Source organism: Gymnogyps californianus, chromosome 3, assembly GCF_018139145.2.
Source record: "Gymnogyps californianus isolate 813 chromosome 3, ASM1813914v2, whole genome shotgun sequence".
Classification (NCBI taxonomy): Eukaryota; Metazoa; Chordata; class Aves; order Accipitriformes; family Cathartidae; genus Gymnogyps; species Gymnogyps californianus.
The window spans coordinates 110,916,072-110,938,481 of record NC_059473.1 but is presented as its reverse complement, the minus strand read 5'-3'; the positions used below and the strand labels follow the sequence as shown (position 1 = coordinate 110,938,481).

Genomic DNA, 22,410 nt, shown 5'->3' with positions numbered 1-22,410 from the left:
TAGATAGGTTAAGAGTTTTTTCTTACTTCTTGTATGTGCACGTAAGAAAAAAGAACATATGCACACTTTGCCTGATTTTATTATGATCTATATGCACAAATATAGTTGCTATAAGGATGCTCATCCATTATTTGAAATAACTCAGCAGTTTCACAGTCACAGAATTGATACGTTTGACTTACTGAAGAAAAAAATTTTATTTACTCTTAAAAAATAGTTCAAATAAATTGAACATTTAAAAGATTTTTTGGATGTGTCCTAGGTATCTACAGAGGTCAGTATACTGGGCTGAGAGCATCATAAAGCCTCTGTGCAGCCAGTTCCACCATTTCACGAAGGGATTCGTCATCTTCACTTCCTGGCTCACAGTCAACTGCCTGGGAACAAAAAAAGAAGTATGTTAGAACAACTAGCATTTCATATTCCTTTTCAGCATGTGAAGAATGCTCATAAGGGGAAAGGAAAAAGTACTCATGCAAATTGAAAAGAAAGTTATAAAGAGCGGCACTGTATGTTTTTAAATGGTCTGCCAGCATTTAGAAGAGTTCAGAGAAGACTTACGCATGTCCTGCTGAGGAACGAGAAGCTTAATCTCGAGTTTTATGTTTGATTAATAACTTGTTTCAAAACTACTATGTAAAATGCATTAAGTTCTGTAGATTACATTTAATTCAAAATCAAATAAAACCACACAAGGTTCAGTCCTTGGAGATTTCATTTTATCTGTGAATTCACCTGCATTGTATTAGGTTAATACTGTAAAACACCTGCATTCATCACAGAGGTACAGGCACCTGCACTCACAGAGTCTCCACATTGATGTTCCCACATCCATAAGATAACATTTAATTTAAAGAATAGTTAACGCCTTTCAACCATAAAGGGTTTTGGGGCAGGGGGGAAGGCAGGCATCTGCAACAGCAAACATGCAATTAATGTTATCTAACAATGCTCTTAAAAGCATGTTAACTGTAATGTTAAGAGTTAAAGTGGAAAAAATAAATCCACGTCCCATCATATAGCCAGATCTATACTAAACATTTTTTTTATTTTAAAACTATTGAAGTTTTATAAGAAGACACATACGCACATAAAGAAGGGCAGATCTTTCTTGTAAAACTTGGTTCACAATGGCACAAGCTTGCCATTGCCAACATAGTATGTAAAATAAGTATTACAAAGATACACACTGTTGCAGTTGAATTGCCATTAGGGTTTCTGTCAGTACACAAGTCTTTTAACAATAATGACATATCTCAGTATAATATTATATGGAAAAAGAAACCTAACTTGTTGATTAAGCAGTATGCATTTTTTTCCAGTCTTGTTACTTTTTTCTCTATTGCAAGAGCTCTTTTCATCAGTCCTGTATTTTTCTGTACTATGTATACATTGAAATGTAGCATATGTTTATTAAAAAACTGAAAAAAGATAACACAGCAAGCATTGTGTGTCAACCACAAGACTGTAACTCACTATCCTCTTCAGATAATTAACATTCACTTGGTTTGTTTCAATAGGTAACAAATTTTGGGCAGGGACCAACCTTTTCTTCTGGGTTTGTAGCACACCTAAAACATTTGTTGTGGTCCCTAAGGACAGCACCTGAGAGCTACTCCAGTGGAATGTATTACTACTATGGATAGTGGTAATACATTACATATTTTTAATATGTTATTAATAGTGACAGAAAGTCAACACATGAAAATGCTTAAGGACACTGAGGACATGGTTTTAACCATTCTTTACAGTTCCACATTGTTCGAATAACTAAGTGTGATAGCTTCTTAAAGCATTCTTCTGACATGCATGACATCCAATTCTGAACCTAGCTAGTAAATTAATAAAGTATTTCTTTTTGTGAGTATTTCAGGCTTTCAATTTAGCTACAAAAGGATCAAGATGAACAAAAAAATTTTATTAGCATCATTCCTACTCTGTGATTGTTCAATTATTCAGACCAGAGCCTATGTTTTAAGAGCATTTAAAGAAAATCTGTGGGTTAAATCAGTTTCTCCTCTACAATCTTTCTTTATTCATTTTTATACAAGTAGAGAGCTGCTGAAAAATACTGGGTTTTCTTCCAAATTTACTGCATTTGTTACATAAACATTGCGAGCATTTTTTAAATGAAGAAAACTCTCTAGGAAATGCTTCTGTAACAAACTCAGTAAACTTAGCTTGCAGGCTGGATCCGTATTTCTCTCAGAAAGGCTAGGTGCTGATAGACTGATGAGAATGTCAATGAAATTAATGGAAAGTGAGTAGCCTTAAGCTGTTTTGATACCAAATACAAAAACATTTCCTTAGCAAACGGGAACATGATATTCTAGGCAGCACTGTATACTAAACGGGAGACTCACCTCTGCTAAACATAGTGCACACAAAAGCAAGTGCTTTGCTGTACATACCCGAGTGTCCAGTGAAATGTTTGCAGTCTTTCCATCAACCGTGATGCACAGGACAGAGCCATCTTTTGAACTCACACAGTCTTCTCCAAACATATCCCTAAAACAAAGACCTATGCGTGTAAGATGTGGCCAAACAGCAAACTTGTGTTTTTCTTTCTATTAACCTCAGGGTTCCAAAGGCATTTTGTCAGCAGAGTATCTCCTTTCAGCAACTATTATTTAACCCACTCAGATATAATTAACAAATACCAATCTAAATTATTATGAGAGTGGGTGTCACGTAACAGTATTCTACCGAAATAAATCTTATCATAAATGAAGGGAAGGATTCCTCTGATTTCAAGAGGGGCAAGATTTCTACATAAATAACAGAATATATATCAGAGTAAGTTTTAAAAGAGACGTGATCCAAAAAGGTATTTTCATAACCATTCATAGCATAATTTTGGGAGACAACTTAAAAATCTGCTTCTGGAAGAAATAACTGGGCCCTGTATTCAAAATTTTAATGATGCTGAGAACTTTTACTGTACCTCTTTCTTTACTTAATTCCTGGCCTTTACAGAAATTAGACTGAAGTAAATTTGCATAAAGCATTTTTAAATAACTGTATCTTTAAACTGTATTATACTAAAATTATTGTATGTACATGATTAACAGTGATCATTTTCCTTTAGAAAAATATATGCCAACTTACTGAAGCATGATCTCCATTCTCTTCCTATACACATCCATATCTACTTTTTTGGAAATTTTAGGAACTGCAGCTGAAAAGAAAAAGTCATTTTACTTTCACAGACGTTTGCTGGGAGGGAAAATTGGCTAATTAATACATCCTGGTTCCTAACTGACTTTCATGAAAAACAATCCAAAAGCTACATAAGATATATATGTTTAAACAATTTATAAAGAAAATGTATTAAAAAAAGATGGAAGAGTCGAGGAAGTACATACATTTTAAATATATGTTCCCTGTACTTACTGCATTTTAAAATAGAAAACTTTGCAAGTCTCATTCTCACTTTTTAATTCTCCTTTTTATTGTTAATGCTCGTTACTTCTCACATTTCCTTTACGTAAAAGTGAAAATAATCTACTTTCATCATTTGTTTATAATCCCTCCATTTTCTCTTATTATAGGAAAATACCACATCATGGAGGCTAGGAACATGCAGAGAATACATAAAGTGAAACTGGACAGCAAACATGAGTAGTAGTAATAGGCACAGACATTCCTGGAATATGTTTCAGCATAGAGAGGTTGAAATAAAAATAGTGATACTGTTTTTAGACTTGGTTTCGAAATCAAGAGGTAGTTTAAAACAAGTAATTTTCTTTTCAACGTAATTATTTAAGGATTTGATCATTAAAGGAGCCAGAAGTCTATAGGAAGAGCCAATTGTGAAAATCACTACCTTTTTCACTGACGGATAAGCAAAACAGATAAGGCTTTTGAAAAACTAGTTTTCAATACTTCTAAAGCAGCTGAAGAATTCAGAGAACGGAACACAATGGTAGTTAGAATTTCTTAGAAATTCTTTGAAGAACTTCATAATTGCAAGAGACCAAGCAAGCGTATCTTAAAAATTTACGATCCCTTAGATAAGATGCAGTACCTGAATGCACTAAGCAAAATAACTTTATACTGGAAATGAGGCAAGGGCAGGCACATGGTCAGCTGAGCAACAATAAAACGTCATGTGGGATCCACAGAGACAGATCAAGCCAGACCACTCACTATCAGTCTCTGGTAATTTAAAATTATCAGTTATTGTAAGGATACATTGCAGACCTTGATCATCAGATTTCAGGAGAGGATCTGATACCGAATGACATGAAAAACCCTTAGGTAAGATGGGAAGATGTGGAACGGTACAGAATTTTCAACATTGGAACTGGTTAAAAGGAAGATGATCACAGAATGAGTTGACAAGGAAGTTGGAGGCCGAAGGGGTGATATGTACAGGATACGGCACAGGATCTGAGCTGCTTTGAAGGCTTCTGGGTTCAAGTGCACACCTCAGATGTGTCCTGGGTTCATGTCAGAAGGACCTCCTCACCTCCTCCCCAGTACTCTAGTTCCCACACAAAGAAAAAATGGGCACTAAGGTCACATGTGCCACTGGTCCCCTATTTTAGGGTCATAGAACATACCTGCTGGGCATTACAGACATAGCCCGTGAGTTTTTAAGGTTTGACCTTGGGATTAATTTAGTAAGATCTCTACTCATACTGCCCTTTTGCTGAAAAAAAACCACAAAACCAACCACCAAATGGTATTACTTTTATGTAACACCCAGGGAACAGAATTTTGGGTTCTGCTTGCCTAACCACATCAAAACTGGAGATGAGTAATGCTCTAAGATGGATACCCAACTGTCACTTATTTCACTAGGTGAGCAAGGGTACACAAAGGCAGAATTTAGTAAGATCTTTGTAAGTAAAATAATAATGTATAGTCCAAGTAATGATGCAGGTAGTAGCAAAACAGTTATTTAAAACCCTAGAAAATAAAAACCCCCATATCCTTATTTTATTTTGATAAATGGATTATCATTAAATTATCTGTGTTACTGTGTTGCCAAGCTGCCAACATTTATCCTCAGTGGCCAACTCAATATTCAATACTTGCTCCAGATTCTTAGCACAGTGACATACATGTTCAAAAGCAAAACAGTGGAAAAATGTAAACTATCATCACCAGTAATCCCAATAAAATTGCTGTGATTCTTGAACAGCAACGTCAAACCCAGTATCTGATGATGCTATCACTACTTGATAATATTACTTGGTTACAGGGTCTGCGTAAGTGTAATTGTGAAGTTAGTCTGACTTTTTTTCAGCATTGTCTACCTAACTCTTTCTGATGTACAGTCATAGGAATACCACTCATGAATGGTAATCACAACTTTCAAATGAGAAATTGAAATATTTAAATGAGATATCATAAATTGCTTATATACAAAAATCTAAAGTGAGTAACATTTAACTTATTTTAAATAAGGTCACATTTTCCACAGTCAGCTACCAGTTGCCACATAAAAGAAAGTTTTAACAAATGAACGTGTTACAAATAATGAAGACCAAGCTGTAATTCTGTTTTTAAGTAGCAAATCTTACTCCCTAAAAAGTTTCATAAGGAGAGGAACAACAACAGGGTGATTGCAATCTATTGCCAGGCATTATATCCCCCTAAGCTTGATATAAAAAATTAAGAAGAAATGCCTCAGTTACATGAACATACACTAAACTTAGTACCTTTCTGTATTTTGGGATTTGACTGAACTTCCAGTATCACTGTTGTCACGGTGTCTGCATACATATCATTAGCAGGATTTGCCACCCACTGGAAGAGAAAAAAAAAAATTTCATAATTTGAGCCCATTATTTGGGCTGAGTGAATAATGCAACATAAAAATATGTAACATTCATTCCATTCTCCTATTTGCTTTTCTCTGAATTCTAGCTTCAAATGACTGTCACACATTGTACACCAAATTAACAACTACTTTTAACTTGGTATATTCCAGTAACTTCCCATGAAAAATTCAAGCTGTTGAATGTTTCTGAACACATTTATGAAATAGTTATTAATTACCACAACTATTTCGGAGGGGAGAGGGGAAGGAGGGAACACCATTTGATGTTATTTCCAATTACTATTTGCGAAATAAAAAGAGGGCACTGAATCCGCCATTATACTCTTGAGTCACAGCAAAAAAGAAACTAGCAGTGGCTAAATGAAACAACATGCATCAACACAGGACCATAGCTCAAAGGGAACTTTGTTCTAGCTTTCGTTCTACTTGTCATCCAACAGAAAACTACTTAAAACATTTAATTCTGCATGGCATCTATAAGATACTATTTTGCAGAAACTGGAGAACAAAATACTTCTTTCTGCCTCACCAATGCCCACCTCAAGGACTACCATGCCTGGTTCCTGGATCACAGTAATATTTTTGAAAACCTTCAGGGCTGGTTTTTGTTGGATTTCTATTTCTTCTACATCACCTAAGAAGTGACAACAAATGGTTAGCAAGAACAAAATTATACTGAAAGCAAGACTAACTCTATCCACATAAGAACTCATTTTAAGAGGTCATTTTAAGAATAAGAGGGGTTGTCTGTTATTATCACAGCTACTCCGAGCAGCTCACAAAATGGAAGCGCATACTCTCTTCCCTTACCTGACATATTATTTTCTTTGTTCTGGATTGTTTGGGGTTTTTTAGTTTGTAATATTGGCCATTTTACTTGTTTTGAATTCTGATATTTGACTGGCTTAGCAGACTGATGTGAGTACACCAATGAAAAAGAAAACAAACGAGAAGTTTAGTGCTCCGTTTGCAGAATTAACCAGCTCCTCTTATACTCTTAAAGGATAACCCATTGCTTACATAAGCATAGAGCTTAAAACAAAAGCATTTGTGTGCCAGGTAGCACTCAGGTTATGAGACCTGAACATCAACTGAATACAGGTTTTCTCTTTACTAGTGATATGAAACAGATTCTGATGCTAGAGAAGGAAAAAAAACCCTGAGCTTTAAATCTGGGAAGGGATCCTGCAAAGTGTGTGTGCCTTTAATGAACTAGGACAGGAGTTGCCCCTAACCTTTAAGAAAGCTAGACAGAGGCACCGGGGATCACACTAGTGGCAGATTTAAATGGCTTCTGACTCAGAAAAAGCCAACAAGGTTAGATTCTTGCCTCTTGGAGAGGGACAGAAGACGCTGTCTGTCACAAAGGAGGACAGAGCTTTTGTTTTTATTAATTGGATGGCACTACCATTCTATTTTGGGGCTGGAGAGAAAAGATCAATTAATAAATTTTACATCGGAGTGGCTATAGCACTTAACTTTGGGGGCTGACAGGAGACAAAAATCGGCCTAGTCTCTATATTGCTATATGCGCATGATTTTGTAATACAGCTACAGTAGAATCCCCCCAAAAGGAAGTATTGTACTCATGAACTGGATCTGGCAGAAGCTGCATAATCTAATGGAAGTTGTAAAATATGAAACAAACTGTGGCACTTCAGTTACTGGCAAAGAAACTTCCACTCAGAAGACCTCTGAAGACTGGAAGTTGTTTTAAAAGTTGACCGCTATAAATCATGACCATGTCTTCCCAAATACGCACCGGTAAGTTTTTGTAGCTGATAATAAAGCAGATTAAAAGGGCCCGTGTATGGAATGGCTTGTGTCTGTGTTACAGTGCTCATTGCCAAGTCGGTATAATCTGAAAGAATTAAAAAAAAAAAAAGTATTAAAAATTATCCCTTTGAATTTACTTGCTAAAAAATAAGATTGCCACTGTAGATAAATAATGGCATTGATACATTTAAGACAGAGGGTTGAAAAGAACAATTTGTAAAGAGGAGGGTGGAGCATCTATTGTAAGATAAAGAATATATTAGTGGTTAAGAAACCAGCAAGAGCTTGTTATTTTATCATACCCATTAGAGGCAAACAATGAACTAGGAGAGCAGAATTGCTTTCCCCCAAGCTCTTCTGACCTTACATTTAATTATTCTTCTATTTTGAGAACAGATCAATTTCTTTAGCAATAAATAGCATAGAAGCAATACACAAATATTTTCACAGTACTGTAGCTTTTTACACTAAAAACTAATGACATTTTAGAAACTGGCAGGACAATTGATCAAGATGCTCTTCTGTTCTCACTGGCATGTTTTATGCATATTCATGCAGAGGAAGAAGTTTTAAGTAACCAGAAGGGAAACGGAATTTTGCTTCTTTTCTTTTACAGAAACAATAGAAAAGATTTTAAACTTCACTGGAGAATGAATTGAATGCCTTTCTTCTCACTACAACAGTTCAGAACTTCAGGCAAAACTAAACCAAAATAAAACCAGTGTGTTCACTAATTGCTTATCAAACACAAAATTATGAGAAAAACAGTATCGTACGTGTTTTAATGACAAAAGAAGGATACATTAAGTTTCAATTACATACTGAGCACATCACTGTCTTTACTTACTGGAGAGGTCACATGGAGAAAGGATGTGATAGTTAAAATTTCTTTTAACTAGGATTCCAGAAATTCGCTGTCCTTGCTCTGGTTTCTTATCTGCTAAAGATCCCATCACCTGGAGAGAAAAAACAAACATAGTGCAACAAGGCAATCTGAAGTATTCATAGCTTAAAGGTAACTATAGAGATGTGTCGTGGTTTAACCCTAGCCGGCAACTAAGCACCACACAGCCACTCGCTCACACCCCCCCCAGTGGGATGGGGGAGAGAATCAGAAGAGTAAAAGTGAGAAAACTCGTGGGTTGAGATAAAGAAAGTAAAGTAAAAGCCGCGCACGCAAGCAAAGCAAAACAAGGAATTCATTCACCACTTCCCATCGGCAGGCAGGTGTTCAGCCATCTCCAGGAAAGCAGGGCTCCATCACACGTAACGGTTACTTGGGAAGACAAAATGCCATCACTTCAAACGTCCCCCCCTTCCTTCTTCCCCCAGCTTTATATGCTGAGCCTGACATCAGATGGTATGGAATCTCTCTTTGGTCAGCTGGGTCAGCTGTCCCAGCTGTGTCCCCTCCCAACTTCTTGTGCACCCCCAGCCTACTCGCTGGTGGGGTGGGGTGAGAAGCAGAAAAGGCCTTGACTGTGTGTAAGCGCTGCTCAGCAATAACAAAAACATTCCTGAATTATCAACACTGTTTCCAGCACAAATCCAAAACATAGCTCTGTACCAGCTACTATGAAGAAAATTAACTCTAGCCCAGCCAAAGCCAGCACAAGATGAAATAGTTTTCTCAGAAAAATCAAACACAGTATAAAATTAACTCTGAAAATAAAAGGTCAGAGTAACCAACAAGCATTCTGAGATGTAACACAAGAAAAGGTTGGAAGAGTAAAGAGCCAAAAAAACCCAAACCACCAAAAAAACCCCAACACCAAACCCCAAATACAACACTAAACACAAAACATTCACATACTTTGAATGCCTGGAAAACATACACAATCCAAAACCAATTAAAAATAGAGGCTTGGAAGAAAATGTGTAGTTTTTATCCCAGAGGAAAATACTGTTGTACAGATAAGAAAATATGATTTTATACCTTGGCAAGTTTTTCTCCTCTGAAGTTTAATGTCACAGCTTCAGTATTCCTAGGATTATGAACTTCTATATGAACTTCATCATTATCCTCATATTCCCGTATCAATGCTGCTTTCAATCTGGCCATTTCATTCTGCTCACCATGAACTAAAATCTATAGGAAAGACAGTTTTCCTTTTAGCAGAAGTTATTTGTCCAACCAGACATGTGTAGTAAACAAATTATCCAAGAAAACTGCCATCTTGTACCTCATCTTTAAAAAAATGTAGTTTCATGAGGTCACAATATATGGAACATTAGCTCAAATATATTACGTAGTTCTATGTGTGTCTTTGCATTCTATGTATTATTGAAAGGCCTAGATTTCACAACCCTGAGTATTAGTAGAAAAATACATGCAAATAAGCAGAATACATTACAGAGATTCCATTTAACTTTTCATACACAAACACACTGCTATATTATGAAAGGGAAGTATTAACTTAAGTTCAACAACAAAAGTTAGTTAGCTTTACATTTTTGTGTCTGCATGTAGATAAACATAAACATGCAATTCAGAAAGGATGCTTCACAGTTCACAATCTTCTTTGCCAAGTTAAATCCTCTTTTCTTCTGCTATGATTTGTTTTCTTTCTTACTGTGCTTGCACACTGATTCTCCTCCAGCCTCAGTAAGTTTCAGATCCTAGTCCCCATTTTCATATTCTGGTCCTTCACACCTCCTGCTCCCTGTGATTTGCTCATGCTTTTCCCCGCAAGTGCTGCCTTTGTCTTTTGCTGCCTGCTACATACCTTCAATCAATGTTTTCTTGTTTATTTTCAGGCAAATTCCAGTGAATTATTCCAATATCAGTGTCCCCAACTTAATGTTGTCCTATACTGTATCTTACTTGTGCAAAACACTGCTGAAACAGGTTATGGACCATACCACTTTCTTGAAAGTCATCCCCAGATATTCCACATGTAGACAGTCAAGAGCAAGTTCATCTTTACTTTGCTGAGGTAACATGATGAAAAATGGTTAAAACCTCCACCTTTTATTATTCAAAGCATAGGGATGCTGGCTACTGCTAGACACCAGTACGTGCCTTGATGGTTCAAGGCTGTGAACTGGTTTGATGAATCCCACTCTGGAGAAATGGGCAGCATGTATACTAACCACATGTGGAGGTTTCAGGGCCCGGATAAATTCGCTAGTTTGTTGATAATCTGTGTGAGCAGAGAAAGAGATGTAATCCACAGACATCTTCAGCGGGAGTTTTTGCCCTGACATAGTTGTGATCTCTTCAGGTTCAGACATGATATGCTAGAAAAAAAGAGCACTTTAAATAAAAAACTGAAAGCCTCCTAGAGACACCATATAACTAATGCTTTACATTTCAAAAATCAATGAAATAATATTGGCAGCCAGGTTAAATGTGAAGAACTGAAAAAAATATCTCAAATTTCACAAAACACACACATGAAAAAAGCATGCACAACACACACCATTTAATCTTTTTCATCCTCAGCAGATCTGGGAGTTCATTCTTCTTCCACATACATCTCTCAAATTTGCATTGAAATTACAAGAAGTGTGTGACTTCTATCTCTAAAGGCAAAACTAGATGCTCTGGTTGCCCTTAGCTGCGGGAATTTGGAAGGAAGGATTTCATTCTCTACAACCGGACAGTGGCACAACATGCACAAGGCAGTCTAATCTCTGACACGTAAGTAGTGTTAGATTTAATATCTACTCCTCTAGATTTAGGGTTAGGGCTCCCCTCTCAGAAAGTTAAATGGTGGAGGGGTCTAAAGATGGAGAAAAGTATCAATCATTCTTTCTCATGACAAGCTAACTGCTCCTAGAAAAGATTGTTCTGTATAACATCACTGGAAATGACCATATGCAAATTTTCTGTACTTCTCATTAGTATTAGCCAAAAGCAATTAGTTTTGACTACATAATTATGCATACCTGACAACAATCTTCTCAGTAAATCCAAATGAAGACACTTGCTATTGCACAATTCTTTTTAAACATAACATGAATACTACTTCATATTAAGAAGTTGTGATGCATTAGCAACTCACCTTAGCAAGCGTTCCTTCAACACAGTACCCTGCTATAATTACTCCATTTCTCTTATCTGTGCACCAGCTCTCAAACAACTCTCTGGATAAGCCACTCTGCATCATACCTGGGGAAGCCATCACAACACTTGGGCCAATATCATCAAAATGATCCATACTCTAAATGGACAAACAGCAAGAATATCAGTTACCATAACTCGCTTAAGTGAAGGACAACCTAGCTGCACCCTTGAACAACGCACAAGTAGAGCCCTATGTTCACAGATTATACCTCAACCTCATAAAAAGTGCCCTTTGCAGGAAAGTTCCTCCTACTAATGCCCATAAGGAGCAAACTATAAGCACAGGGATCTATAGTGGAAGAAAAGTTGGGGCATAAGCTCCCCTCAACCAGCCCTCTAAACACTCGGATAGCAGATAACTCAGATATAAACCTGTCCCTAATCAATCTATTAGAATAGTAAACATGCAAACTATTCAGCAAATAGGAACTCTTCTGTCACCCTTCCTCTTTTGTAAGACAACCTTATCTCACGCTTACCTTCAGATTACTAATATGCTTGAAAACAAATGGATTGTTGATGTTAATTTGCTTGCGGATTTTGTCATTCATGGCATTGACATATGTCTGATAAACTGCCATACATTTCTTTGCCAAAGAGGAGGCATAGTATATAGGGATATCATGGAGTTCAGGATGATTCTGCCAGTATTCATCTAAAAAAACAAAAACAATGAATAAGAACAAAAAAACCCCAACCAACCACCAACCAAAAAACCATACAACTCCACCCACAGCATTATCTCCAAAATGAGTGCTTCTCAGAAATGTTAATACTTCTTGTAAAACAGATTTAGCGGTGGGTTTTTTCATTTTTATTACAAAAAATCACAATCACAGTCTTTTTTTTTTTTTCACCTGCTCTACTAAAGAAGAAAAAGCAATTACCAACTAAAAATGTACACAACTAGTACAAACAAACAGGCAAACAAACAAGAAAAAGATGAACTTCAGATATTTTTGGCAGGTCAAATTCCAATCAATCACCAGCTACAAGGTATAAAGTATACATGATATTACACAGCAATAAATCTACATTTACAACAACGCAAGTTTTACCACACCACTGCAATAAAGCTAAAATGTCTCTGTCAAATATTAATTATACATGTAACAGCTAGGGACATCTGCACATAGATATGTTGGTGAGAATCTACTACATCAAAGTTCTGTAAAACAAATCCATGGAGTTCAAGGCGTGAAGGGATCACCCAGTTATCAAGCCTGGCTTCCTGTATATCACCAACTGTTACATTTTACAAGCTTAACTGAAACCAAAACAGGAAAAAAGCCTCCACTAACCACAACTTATTTTATCACTGATGACAGTAGCCGTGACCTTTACTAAACACAAAGAAGAGAACTGAATGCAGCTATACAAGCATAACTTACTTGTTTTCCCACTTGGATACAGTTCTGCTAGTCTAAAACATATTTATATTGCATAAGTGAGGAACAATCATCCAAAAATAGAGGTACACTCTTTTGGCTGTATTTGTACATTTAAAATGATATGGCTTTAACTTAACATTTTTGATTTGCAGACAAAGCTTTTCAGAACATGTCAGAGAGGCTCAGTGCCATGACTATCTTAAGAATCTCAAGCGTAAGGTGGAAACAGCCAATAAAAGAGAACCAACAGCAGGACTTAGAGTGACATTAAAAGACTACACCCATAGTCACAATTTTCTATACCATAACACAGTATTTTATTTTTTGTCATACACTTACGGAAAGAAGAAAAACAAACACAGAAGTCTGCAGGCTCAATTGTGTAGGCATGTGAGATGCAATTGCATTTTCTACCTAATTAAGCATCCAATTGCATGCCTAGCTTTACTAGAGGTATTTTCAAGCTTATCTTTAGAAACTCACTTTAACATCTACACACAGCAAGGAGAGGCCAACAAATTACAACTAATGGGTACACAAGATTTAAAATGTTCAGGTTTTGTCTCCTCTATAAAGTAAAAAACCCTTCGATCAATGAAAAGTAGTAAATAATCCTACAACATTGAATACTACCCCATGCCTAGATCCAAATTTCTTATTAACAGTTGAATAGAGCAGTAACACATTTTGAAAACAAACTAGTTTCTAATGTTGAGCTAAACTGAAATGGAAAGTGAGAAGAATTTCAAGTATTTTAGGTAACACTTTAGATTCAACACCCCTAAAAATAAGTATTTTAATTTTGAGATAGTTATCTTTTGATCTTGCCAGTATTTGCATGAGCGAAAAGACTAGTGAAAAACCACATAACATAGTACAAATTAAATGTGCTAAAAGGAAGCAAAGAAGCCTGGAAATAAGTTATTTAAAAACTGTTTTATCTGAAGTACCTTGTAACAACTACCTATATATTTTATGTGCAGTGGCTTGTTATGATCAGGTATAATTCCCCCCTGCCCCTCCATTTTTGCTCTTCTTAACAAAGCCTAATTTGCTTTCCCATCATCATTAGGACTTTAGAAATGCTAGAAGTGTCTGTTATGGTCTTCTCAGCTTTTCCTATTAAGACTTCCTCATATAGGTTTGTGAATTAAAGGGCAAAGACAGTGAAACTTTGGAACAAAATTACGTTTTTTTAGCAGTATAGTTTAAACAGAACAGTTGTTGTGATTGCTTACTTTTCTATCTGTAGTCCCTATTTGCTGAAATCCTGGTTCAACAAGATTCAAAAGTCAAGCACATATTACCATGCCATTACCCTTTCCTTTCTAGGTCTCCACCCTACCAAACAAAGCAGAACTGCCTTGGTTGGTTTATTGGATTTTTTGCATTTGAACAAACGTGCATTATATATTCTCAGGTAATTAACACACTGGAAAATGGCTGAAGAGTTGTTTAAAAAATTATTATATCTGAAAGACTGCACATGAAAACATTCTCATTTAACTTTATATGCCTTTTATTAAGAGGAGCTGGTAAGGTACGTACCTAAAATTAAAAGCAGTTCTTGAGCTCGACCCAGGGCAAACACAGGAATAAGACCTCTACCTCCTCTATTTACAATGTCGTGAACAGTATTACAGAATCTTGCCTCCCGCTCTTCCCTTTTTTCATGAATATGAGTACCATACGTGGATTCCTATGTATAGAGAAACTGAATATTAAAAGTACTGACACAGAGACTAATTCTTGATCTTCTCCTCTGAATCCAACAAGAAAATGCAGAAAAACATACTGGTGTTAACATGGTGGGGACGGGAGGGAGAGGGTTGAGGTGAAGGGAAAAATCAAAACCACCCCCAAATTCCCACAACCACCTCCACCAAGATAAATAACCAAAATTTCCCCTCTCTCAAACCCCTCCCAGCAATTTGGAAAGACAGATCCTGTTAGCAAAAAAAAAAGTGAGAACTATTAATTTTGATGCTTCTTTTAAGAGGTTTCAAATTTAACATACTTATTTTCCTAACTGGAAACGCTGCCACTGCTTTGATGAAGGGGTTATCACGTTAACATGGCTCACTAGTGGTACGTGCCACAATTTAGAAACACCTAGCCTAAAATATAGGACTTACACAAAATACAAGATTTTGATGTGACTTGAAATGAAATTATCAGTTACAGAAAGCAGTTAGAAGGGACACAATAAATGAAATAATTTAAGTGTTACTCTGAAAGATCCCACTGCTCGTTTCCAGATAAAACTGTTACTTTTAGAGTTTCCTCTGAGCTTCTGGTTTTCCAAACACGGATTCAGAATAAAACCATTTCGCTCAGAAAAGAAAAGAATACAAAAATATGGAATAGCACTCAGGGCACCTCCACCCAGGACAAGTTCTCAACATAGTTGGAAGTAGGTTAGGATCTACTAAAGAAAGGTATCTGGCTAAATTGGGGTTTGTACAATACATCTAGCAAACACAAGTCGAAATCTAATAAATCTCCTATCTTGAAAAGGTTTGTCTAGAGGCTTAAGGAACTTCATCGGAAGAATTATAAAACAAAAATTAGACTTTTTAATACAGTGAAAAGAAATGTTGGAGTGTTCTGAACACCCAAGCGTTTGGATATTTATCACAAATCACGTACTACCAGTAAATCTCCACTGTTTTTCTTATTCCATTTTAGCTTTAATTAAGACCCCTATACATATTTAATTACTATTATAAAGAAATAATTTTGTAAAACTTACAATTATAAGAATATCGGGTTTAATATTTGGAATCTCAGCTGCCATCAGATGTCTGTCTTCCTGTCTTGAGAAATCACCTGTATATAAAAGCTATTGGAGACAAAGAGAAGCAGTTATTCTGATTACAGGTTCTACCAGGTCAACAGTCTTTAAAAAGCTGTTGTATAGGAATGATATTTTTTAAGCAAAGATGGTTTTAAGGAATTATGATAAAAAGGTCACTTGTACTTTAACTAAAGACTCTTCTGATGTGGACAGTGCTTACAATATTAGGTCAATAGTACTACAATACAAATATTTTAACCACAATAAGTAAAGGTATTTCAGGCAGTACGATAATTCCAACAGAACTAGGTAAACAATTAAGATTTAATTTTTCATTTGGGATATAAAGGTGCCATTTTCAGCCTTTTGCACACATGCACTGACCATTAAGAAGTAAAAATTGACATAACAGAAAATACAGCAGGTCCTAAGTGGAAGCAAAAAGTAGATAAAACGGCATTTACATATCAGAATGCAAGTATAATGAATAATCCAATAAAATTACTTATTAAAAATTATTCTAAGATCTTCTGATACTAAAAAAAAAGCCTGTAATCTAGCAGATTTTCCAAACGGAATGATCATGTTCCCCATTACACTAAGAAGTAATTTGTAACTGTTAGTAATTTTTAATGGATTCTTAACTGCAGGGTGGAATGCAGCTCTCTGTGCCCAAAATGATGGTTTCAAAACTGAACATTTTTTACTTAACAATCATTCCATTGATGAAAATGTGAATACCAACAAAACATATAGTCAGCAACAGCAGATAACTGGTCTACAGGTAACCTAATATCACATTCCTCATTTGCATCACAGGGAATTAAAGAAAATAATGGATATTAAAACCCAATCCATTTGAGTCATGCATACTAAGAGGGAAATCTCTTTCTCCATCATGCCTTAATCAGAAAAAAAAAAAACCAAAAAGGCAGTAAGATATCTAAATCTTATTGTAATCATTGTAAATTCAGTTCTATTTCTATACTTTTTTTAAACTTTAAACTTTTAAAATTATCAATCATTATGAACCATGAACAAAGTCCTACTAGACAGCAAGCCTCAGGACCACCATCTCTCTTCCCTCTTCAAGGCTGTATGAAACTTTTCTTGGGTGGTGATTATCCAACTGAACTCCAATTCATGAGGTTAGTTTCAAGTATCTGGTTTTGACACGGTGCTGCCTGTGATTATATGATGACTTATTTAATCTCTCTGTGCCTGAAATTAATAATAATCCTATTTCTTCAGGTACTTTAGCATAAGAGTGTTATGAGAAAAATATAACTCACATACTTTGGCAAATGCCATTTAAGCACTCAAGACAGGCAGACGTGGTAAATCAGAATTACAAAAACAAACATCTGTTCATAGATTTTACTGAAATGCAGCTTCCATAAGATTGCCTCAGCTATCAGCTACCTCTGAGTGGACCAGCAAGGAAAACTACATGTTTACTGGTTCCAAATCTGAGTCGTAACTCACTCCCATAAAATCCAAACATCCTACCTCATGCAATACACGTCACTTGCTAGTTCCAATCAATGAGAAAATACATGCTCTAAGTCAAGGCCTCCCACCTTGACTTGAGTCCAAGTCTATCTGACAGCTGCAGCCACAGTGGTGGGGCTTAACAGACAATAATAAATAATTAATGACACATTAGAATTCAGGCTTGATTTCAACTTTATAATAAAAAGAAAATACCTTCACACCAGCTATTTCAATCATAAACATGGCTGCTCCCAGAACATGGCCTGCGTGGTAACACCAGAATTTGATTCCTGCCACCTCTTTCACTTCATGGAAGTTGATGGTCTCAATCTTGTCCATGCTTTCTTCAAGGTCTGTTTCTGTATATAGCATGTCATCCGCTGATATATTACTGGATATAAGTAAAATGGCTAAACATCAGCTCATCTTACCAGCTTAGATTATATAACAGTCGGAAAAAACACTTCCTGGATTTTTCCCCACTGACAGTAAGACTTCCATAGTAATGTTACGTCTCCTACGTTAGAAATCAAGTCCAGGTACTGTAATGTAGTTCACCTAAGCAGAGTTAAAGCATCCTTCCTTTGAAAGGCCATGCTAGAATAGTCTTTTCAGTTCAGGACCAGCTCTGTATTTGTCTAAAAGTACCAACGGATTCCCAGCCCTGGACAGAGGTCTGCCACTTAGCTTGTAACAGTCCTCAGAAACCAAACTAAACCACACTTTTCCCATCGGCCCAGAACGAACAAGTTAAAAGAGGACTGTTTATCAGGTTTCTGACCCAAGCTAGAATCTGCTGAGATATGCTCAGGACCATTGCATTCACATAGAAAAGATGTGTCAAGGCATGTAACAGAAGGGAAAAAAAAAAGAAAAGAAAAGAAAAAAAAAGAGAGGAAAAACCCCAACAACATGTAAGTAACAGAGCACTCCTTGTATATTTAATATTTAATCTGACCTTGTCCTGAAGAGTGATTTGTATCTTTAGGGGCTTAAAATTCACTACTTCTCTGAAGCTTAAGAAAAAATAGACATTAAAAAGCATGAGAACAAAAGAGCGTCTTAAGAGAGACAGATGGGGGGAAAAAGGGATACTATTAAAGGTCCAAATAAGGCAAATTAAAAGAATGAGAGGAAAGAAGGAAAGTTTTTGGTTTTTTTTTAATTGATAGGAAATTATTTGAGACACACATTATCCATGAAGCAGTAAGATAATTCATTACTTCTAACCTGGTTATAATGTTGCTACTTGTGGCAACATCCAGGTTCATCCAGCCACGTTTGGTGGCTTCATCTTAAGTTTCCTATTGGATACACAGGTGAAATAATTCAGGAGTTGAAGAGACAACCCATGGGTCAGCTTACCTGACTTTGACATAGTCTGAAAGAAGCCATCTGTAAATAGCTTTTGTGGCATGAGTCATAAACGTCCTTCCTTTAAAACTTGTTTTCTGCAAAAACCATGGTAAAGCCCCACAGTGATCTAAATGGAAACTCAATAGACACACAAATCCAATTAATACATTAACATTACACAACACTAATATATAATATATATCATACAATTCACTACTTCACTGGATTAACATAGCGTCATGAAAATCCAGAAACAGAATTTTCAATCTTGTTGTTAACTATGCTGGTCTCTATTCTGTACACTAGTGACTAGAAACGCAACCAAGAAAAGGTAAGAGTAATACAGGAAATTCTCCATTAATTGCAAAGGTTTTACCCATACAATTTCAGAATTAACTTTTTTTGTAATTTACATATAAATTTAGAAGGAGAAAAATAACAGGAACCAGGAACACAATAAATGTCAAAGATACAAGAAAGCTAACAAACGTGATCCTAAGTTTGCATGTTGGACGCTACGGATTAAAACATGAACTACTAAAATAAAATCATTTGGCCACACTTCTAGTTCGACCTATCTTAAGGAAGCACTTTTGAAATATAGGTAGAACAAGCATACTCTACGAAAACTCAGGATTTTATAGAGACTCAGTTATGATTGGTTAAATCATTTAGAAATGGCTCTCCTCGTCTCTCAGCCACTAAGCAATATTTAAACCATATTCAAAGCTTGCCTAAGTCTCCGAGAACCTTTTTCATTCAAAGCCGATAGAGCAAAAAACACAACCAATACTTTTCAGCAGTCTTTATGTAGAAAACTCATTCTAGAAGCTGTCACAATGGTGTTAAAGCAGGCCAGGTTATAAAAAAGTCAGACATCACTGTGAGCTCAGAGGAGAGTTGTAATGTCAAAAGTGACTGAACATCCTCAATTTAAAAAAAGTCGGAAACTAAAATTTTGCCATGCCATTACCATCTATATAACATCTATTTTCAGCCTCTATTAATAACCTACAAGTGAACACAGCTTAGACCACGACCTCAGTATATTTGTTCTTTTAGGTGCAACTTACTGACTAATTAGGAGGAGATCAATCTCAGCAGGATCTATCAAATCAATGTAAGGAAGAGCATCCATTCCTTCCAGTCCAGGATGGATTCCACAATCAAGCTGAAAAATGAAACAAAGTTAAAGCTTCTAACAGAACATATAAAAAACCCTCTTCCATTTTGGTCTAAACTATAGTTACTAGTGACTGGTAACTTTTAGCATCATGCAAAAAAGGTATTTTTTCCTTAAGCACTGCTTTTAGCATTGGATTTCACATCTCTGGCTTCTGTCTAAATAACTTATCTCTACTGGGAAACTGAACACCTTTCAAAAGATCTCAGTCTTTGTTTATAATTTTGTACCTATGCAAGCCTTCATTCACACTTCAACAACACCTGAATATACAGAACCAGTGTATGCAAGTTATTTCAGCCACCATCTGAGAAGACAGCTGGAAAAGGGAAAGAGAACACGTATGTGTTTATACGTGACTGTTTACACATTAACTGTTGGTAAACATTAGCCTTAGGTTCCACTGAAACCTAATATGTGTAAATTTTAGAATCCACACTTCAGACACATACATTCTGTTCGGGGGTACGGATTTATCTTACAGCACAGCCTCTGTAATGCCTACTATCATATATGCTATGTTGTTCCAGAAAGCTACAAAATGTGCCTCTTCTAGCACAGTGGCTGACTCCAGCGTGGAGGCTGAATTTAACCCGTAACATCTTTTTGTGATCTGAAGTACTGTAATGAGAGGGTGTACAAATACATTCATGCAATAATTACCATTATTTTTCTTCCTTTAAACTCCAGAATAATGCATGATCTTCCTACTTCTTGACCAGCACCTCTGCAAAAGGATAACAAAGTCATCAAAATTAAAACAACCTACATCGTATAGATGTAACTGTATATGGGATGCCTCTAGTGGGATTATTTTTCTGTGTAGCAATAATGACTGTACAGTCCTTTTAAGCTCAGATATTTAAAGTAACTGAACAGTTACTTTATCAGTTATATTTATCTCAATGGAAATGAGACCCTATTTAATGCAGCAGAAATAAAAAGAATCTGTTTGGGAAAATTATTTTGGCCTCTTCTGGTTTTTATTGCATGCCTGTGCATTCGACTCAAAGTACTGAGATGTATAATGAATGGAAAGTTTACTTAAATAACAAATCACCTTGGGCTGAATAAGCTTGAAGTAGCGTCTTCAGGTTGTCCAGAAGACAACTCTTGTGATGCTACCAGAAACACCTTCAAATTGCATTGGCATCTTTACCAGAGAAAAAATTCAGCTTAAAATACTACAAAACCCACAATGCTATCGATGTGCAAAGGGCAGAAAACAAGATTTTTGCTCAGACAACACTTCAACAGGGCGTAAGAAAAGGACACAATCCTTCTAACCGACTATGACAGCTATCCCGGAGACTGCAGGCTGCCTGCTCGCTGGAAAAGCAAGCAACGAAATACCGAGGGGGGGGGGGGGGAGGGGGGGAAGCAGCCCGGGATTTCCACGCCTCGAACAACGTTTCACTCAGGCCACCCAGGGCACGCTCCCGCCTCACCTGTCGCGATAGCACAACCGGTGCCTGCGGGAGGCGCCGGCCCGCGGCTGGGGCCACGCACCCACCCACCCCCGCAGGACGGGGCTTCTACCCGCGCCTCTGGCCGGCTGGCCTGCCCGCCTGCCGCCCGGCGGCGGCCCCCAGCCCCGCCGCCTCCCCGACACTCCCCCCAGCCCCAGGCTCAACGCGCGGCTCCCGCCGTCGCGCTCGCCCCGACCGCTCACAGGGGCCGGATGAGCAGCTGATCGCTCTCCTCCGCCGGGATCAGGGCCTCTGCTTTCCGCTTCGCCGACATGGTGGCGTGAGCCCCGACGGCGCCCGGCGCTGTCCCCCGCCAGCACCCGTCCCCCCCACCCGCCTTCCGCTTCCGCCGCGCATGCGCCTGCGGGGCGGAGCGACTCGGAAGTGGAAGGGTGCGTGTGGGCGGCGGGCTGAGGTGAGGGGCCGGCCGGCGGCGGCGGGGAGCGGATGGTCCTGGGTGAGGTCTTCACCCGGGTGTTGAGATCGTTGAGGTCTCGGCAGCGGCGCTGGGAGAAGGGGCTGACGCGAAGCGTCCCCGGGAGGCGGTGGGGGGGGACGGGGACGGTGCTGCAGAGGCTGGGGGAGCCAAACGGCCGCTTGGTGCTGCCTGCTGTGACGGGGGCCGCGCTCCTGCCTTCCCCCGGCGGCGGCCACCGGGGGCTCCGCCTCTCGCCTTTCTGTCGGAAGCGGGTTTACCGTTTTATCATTTATCAGGTTATCATTTGGGGCTAGAGGTAAAAACAGGAAGGAGAAAAGCAAAACGCGGGATGCGGCGCTGCCCTGCCTGGCTTCTCCGTCCCTCACGCCACCGCAGAACCCGGAGTCTGAGGCAGGGCTCGATGCTTCCTGCATCCGTAGTGGAATAGGTGCCCCGCAGAAAATGCGTGTGCTATGTAATGGGCTGCTAGGAGCTCCTTAATCATCTAATGTATTAAAAAAGCTTGTGAAATAGTGTATATTAAGTTCTGCCTTGCTGAGAGACTACCGGCAGAATCAGCAAATCTGCCTGTGTTCTAGCAGCTGCTGCTCTGAAGGAGGGGCTGCTAGATCCATGCTGGTGGCTGGAAGGAGCCGCGAGGGACGT

General features: G+C 37.9%; 1 protein-coding gene across 2 annotated transcripts; it reads right to left on the bottom strand.

The window, feature by feature from the left end:
• Positions 1 to 178: 178 nt before the first annotated feature.
• CPSF3 (cleavage and polyadenylation specific factor 3) lies at positions 179 to 21,600 on the bottom strand. 2 transcript variants are annotated; one of them, XM_050893875.1, is made up of 18 exons: positions 21,530 to 21,600; positions 20,521 to 20,584; positions 19,748 to 19,845; positions 18,684 to 18,812; positions 17,532 to 17,709; positions 15,780 to 15,869; positions 14,576 to 14,726; positions 12,116 to 12,291; positions 11,575 to 11,733; positions 10,661 to 10,807; positions 9,504 to 9,656; positions 8,415 to 8,523; positions 7,554 to 7,652; positions 6,331 to 6,425; positions 5,670 to 5,757; positions 3,109 to 3,178; positions 2,412 to 2,508; positions 179 to 377 (listed from the first exon to the last, which is right to left on the bottom strand). In XM_050893875.1, exons 1-18 carry the CDS (start codon positions 21,598 to 21,600, stop codon positions 276 to 278), a joined length of 2,076 nt encoding a protein of 691 aa, XP_050749832.1. In that variant the 3' UTR covers positions 179 to 275. The 2 variants fall into 2 exon arrangements, with proteins under 2 accessions (XP_050749832.1, XP_050749833.1); XM_050893876.1 differs by lacking the exons at positions 19,748 to 19,845; positions 20,521 to 20,584; positions 21,530 to 21,600 and having other exon boundaries at positions 17,532 to 17,581; positions 18,684 to 18,801.
• Positions 21,601 to 22,410: the final 810 nt, after the last annotated feature.